The following is a 4238-nucleotide window of genomic DNA, read 5'->3' on the forward strand; positions in this document are numbered from 1 at the left end:
GTAAGTAACTCTTTTAATCTTGGAGTTGAGGGTATGAACCCTGAATATATGTATTTTGTGAATTGTTGGGAGGTGACGCACATGCTAGGTTACGGGCGTGTGAGCGTGCACTATAGAAATTGTGACATAATTGTTTCTGTGAAATTTTATTGTTAAATAATCTTGACATTTTTCATGCGGTTTTATATGTGTTAAAGAAATTAAACTGAAAAGCATATTAAAAATCATGTTGAGACTACGTGCCAGTATTATTGGGACCCACATAGGTCATATTGCTGTGAATTATTGTGTTAAATTGAAAATTCATACTCAGTCGTATTCATTTCATTGCATATCATATCTCAGTCTCTGTTGTTATTTATTGGTACATCATATCATCATTTTTGGGCTATTTTTCTCCAAACTTGATAACAAAAAACTCATGATACTGCACGAAAATGGGAGTGTCCTTTTTTTCTTCGTTCTTGGAGCCAAATTATGGTAATGAAAAGTTTTGCAGAAAATAGAAGTAGCTACACAACAGAACAAAAATGAATGGACCAGCATACGAGTCCATCGTTGTTTTCTTCCCATCCAAAAATCAAACCAACATATACCATTAAGAGAATGTGTCATATCCATCATGAGAGTTTCAATGCTTTTGAAGGTTTTCTATGATGGCTAAAAAAACGATGTGCAAGTTTATGTTGTAGCATTGCAGATTTTGATTCAAGTCTGTCCTGCGGCTGATACACCAGAAACAGGATCTGAAGTGCTTATCTGAACTAGGCAGATGAGATGATAAAGAAATGGCAACGAAACACAGAAGCAAATGCTCTGAATAAATTTCTTTTTCAGAATATAAAACTTCTTTTCTCATAAAAGGATGAAAAAATATGAAAAATACCGTTGATATGCTTAGGCAGAAAGCACTTTTTATTATTTCTAAATACCACAAAATAATCTGGGGATACACCCTTTTAAACAAATGTACTAGGCCAAATGAGTATATCATAACTCACAGGCTGTAGCCAAAATACTACTATGAAGACGGCAAAACCTCAAGCATTTCTTTACTGCCAGATTTCGGTAGCAAGAGCTAGTATATTCTCTCCACAAAATAGAGCTTTCATCTCTCTGAAGAGCTGCTTCTTGGGAAATCTCAGTGACATTGCAGCATTCATGGTCATTTTTTCACTAGGGATAACATGTGCTGTGCCTAGTTTCTCTGCAGCAGCTAGTAATACAACTCATTGCTGATCAGCCAATTATATAAATAAAATGAACCTTTACCTGATGAAATAAGTATACAAGGCACCAACAACAACAACATACCCAGTATTATCCCACACCGTGCGGTTTGGGGAGGTTAGTGTATATGCAAACCTTACCCCTACCTTGTGAGGATAGGGAGGTTGTTTCCAATAGACCATCCGCTCAGGAAATATACAAGGCACCACTAACTCTTAAAAACACCAAAAGTATAAAGATAAATGAAAACTCCACAACCTACATGACACGAACATTCATTGTAATGGATTTTGAGTCGCTATTTGTGCGATCAATTTGGAAGATGCAAACATCTCCTACTTTTAGCTTGTTGCTTGAAAAGAAGTCACGCCAGCCTGTTGTCATAATGACATATAAAGTCTTCCCACCAGGGCAAATTCTTAGACTCACAGGACATGATATACCCGATGGACCTGTTAATGTTATGGTTGTATTCTGAAGGAGTGCATTTGAATGACAAAATTCCGTGGGTATATGCTGTCATAAGAGCATATTAGGAAAAGATAATATAGGATATATTTAGAAAAAAATTCATTGTTTGTCCTGTTATAGGTTCAGATAAAGGAAAAGAAGAGTTGAAAGCTCACCAAATAAGGAGAACGTTTTCTGACGTTATATTCTTTTATTCTTGCCGTAAACTCAGAACTTCCTTTCACGTATTGGTGGATCAGTACATCTCCCTCGGGTTTCCTTTTCTCTACAGAAGTGAGAAAGAGAGCATTAAACCCAAAACGGAATGTACATAAGAAGAAAATCCACTCCTCTAGATTACCTTCCTTTCCATTCAACTAAATTACTCATCATAGATGTGGCTTTAGCAATGTTATTAAAGATCAAACCTTTCTTATTCCAAATCCAATTCTTGATTGCCATAATAGTACTACAACAATCATACCAAGCTAAAGTATACTTCACAACAGTAATCGTGCTAAACAAGACGAATCAGGAAATTAGTGTAGGTTGTCTCAACAGCATATGTCATCCCCTACAACTACTACAAGCATGTTGTCTTGTTCATAACAGACATGTCCCTCAATTAGACGACATATCTGTTCATATAACACATGTTTTAACTAAAATTTTGACAACTAGTTCCAGTTACTTTAACTACTACTACTACTACTACTACTACTACTATAGTTGTCTATACCTAAATACAGATTTTGAACATCAGCTTCAGCTGTAGAAAATCCAAGCAAAAGAATCAAGAAGGCGACTAAGGTGTCTGGTTGGTGTCAAATTTATTACCACAATTGATTAATATTAATATGAGGAATACACTTTCTGTGTTTTACAGATCAATATAGGAAAATTAACAATCTAGGAAACTTACCTATTCTGCACTCTGGAGATTTCACTTGGGAAGGTACTTGTTGTTTACCATCTTCCAACATCAAAAACTTTTTGTCACAACCAGTAGAATCAAGAAGGCTAACACTGAAATTCATATTACCCAAGTGCTCAAACACAGCAAAGTCTCCAATTTTTAGGTTATAATTTTGCACAAATTGTTCCCAACCCTTATCAAACCACATAACGCCATTCTTCGATCGACCAATTCCTACATTCCATGTACCCTTTCCATGTTTTAAAGTCCCTTTTTCTGATTTTTCCCCTTTTAGCTTCAGACAAAAAGCTGGTGGAATTGTCTGGTGAATTGAAAAAAAAAAAAAAAAACGAATAGAAGTTAGAGAAACAAAGTCTTGGACCCACCATTGGTTAGAAAAACTGATACTACCTAAAAACACCATTCAAAAGAAAATTGGGTAAAAGGGTCGAGATTATTTAAGGGGAAAAATAAAAAGAAACAGAATCTTACAAGTTTTGCATGGAAACCGGGCACCATGACTTTGAAGAAACGTCTGCTAATCGGAAGTTCGTTTTCCATTGTAGAAGGAGAAGAAGATGAAGATGGCAGTGGGACTGTTAGGTTTTGAGAATAATTTTGACAGATGATATATTCGTCGGAAAGATTTTTTATCAAACACAAGTGCTCCTATATAATAGAGGAGGTGGATTACCATAATCTAACAGTTTCAGGTTTTGCACAAGGGTTTCTTTTAAATTTCGAAATAAGCAAATTTTGTTCTCCCTCTCTCGTATTTGTTGTCCTCGAGAACCGTTAATATTAAGCTTTACTAGTGTTTATATTTATGGGTAATGGGGTCATATTTTTCAGACAATAATAATATTGTTTACTATTATGGAAATACTAGTAGTAGTATTAGTTAATTAATTCGCACAAGCTATCAGATATTTCTTTTTGTAAATTTAATTAGGATAATTGTAGAGATCTCATTTAGATTTGCCTTCAGAATACTAGCTTCTCATGAGGCTTGAAATAAGACCTCCACCTCTCTTATTTTAATTTTCTGTAACAAGTATTTTAGTCTGTGTGATGATTCTAAATATTATTTTTAAATTTAATAATTAATTTTGTGTTCTAAAACCTCAAAAAGCACTATTTATCACTCCTCGACTTACGTGCGCAGTCCGTAAAATTTTCCGGAAAGTTTTTATGTGAAAAATGAATTAAAATGTGAAATAGAGCCTTAAAACTCAATTGAGTTGACTTTGGTCAACATTTTGAGCAAACAGACTCGAATCAGTGTTTTGACAGTTCCGGTAGGTCCGTATCGTGATTTGGGACTCGAGCGTATGCCCGAAATTTAAGATTTGAAGGTCCATTTGACATCGGAATTTGATAAATTTTGTATGGTTGGACTCGTCTCGGAATGGGTGTTCGGATTTCGTAAGTTTTTCCGAGATTTGAGACGTGGGCCCCACTACCAATTTTTAAAGTGAATTTCAGATTTTTATCTGGAAAATTAGTAAATTCATACGGAATTAATTCCTACGATTTGTATTGAGTATATTGAATTGTTGGTGAATAGATTTGAATCTTTTTGGAGTCAAATTTAAAAGGAAAAGTTGTGGTCGAATACTTGATTGAAATTGCAAAGCGAGGT

General features: G+C 34.9%; 1 protein-coding gene across 2 annotated transcripts; it reads right to left on the reverse strand.

The window, feature by feature from the left end:
- Positions 1-888: 888 nt before the first annotated feature.
- On the reverse strand, positions 889-3378 carry LOC107761464 (B3 domain-containing protein Os01g0723500-like). Of its 2 annotated transcripts, none has more exons than XM_016579680.2 (4): positions 3089-3378; positions 2603-2918; positions 1857-1966; positions 889-1746 (listed from the first exon to the last, which is right to left on the reverse strand). In XM_016579680.2, exons 1-4 carry the CDS (start codon positions 3155-3157, stop codon positions 1489-1491), a joined length of 753 nt encoding a protein of 250 aa, XP_016435166.1. In that variant the 5' UTR covers positions 3158-3378; the 3' UTR covers positions 889-1488. The 2 variants fall into 2 exon arrangements, with proteins under 2 accessions (XP_016435166.1, XP_016435167.1); XM_016579681.2 differs by having other exon boundaries at positions 928-1216.
- Positions 3379-4238: the final 860 nt, after the last annotated feature.

Source organism: Nicotiana tabacum, chromosome 9 (genome assembly GCF_000715075.1).
Source record: "Nicotiana tabacum cultivar K326 chromosome 9, ASM71507v2, whole genome shotgun sequence".
NCBI lineage: Eukaryota > Viridiplantae > Streptophyta > Magnoliopsida > Solanales > Solanaceae > Nicotiana > Nicotiana tabacum.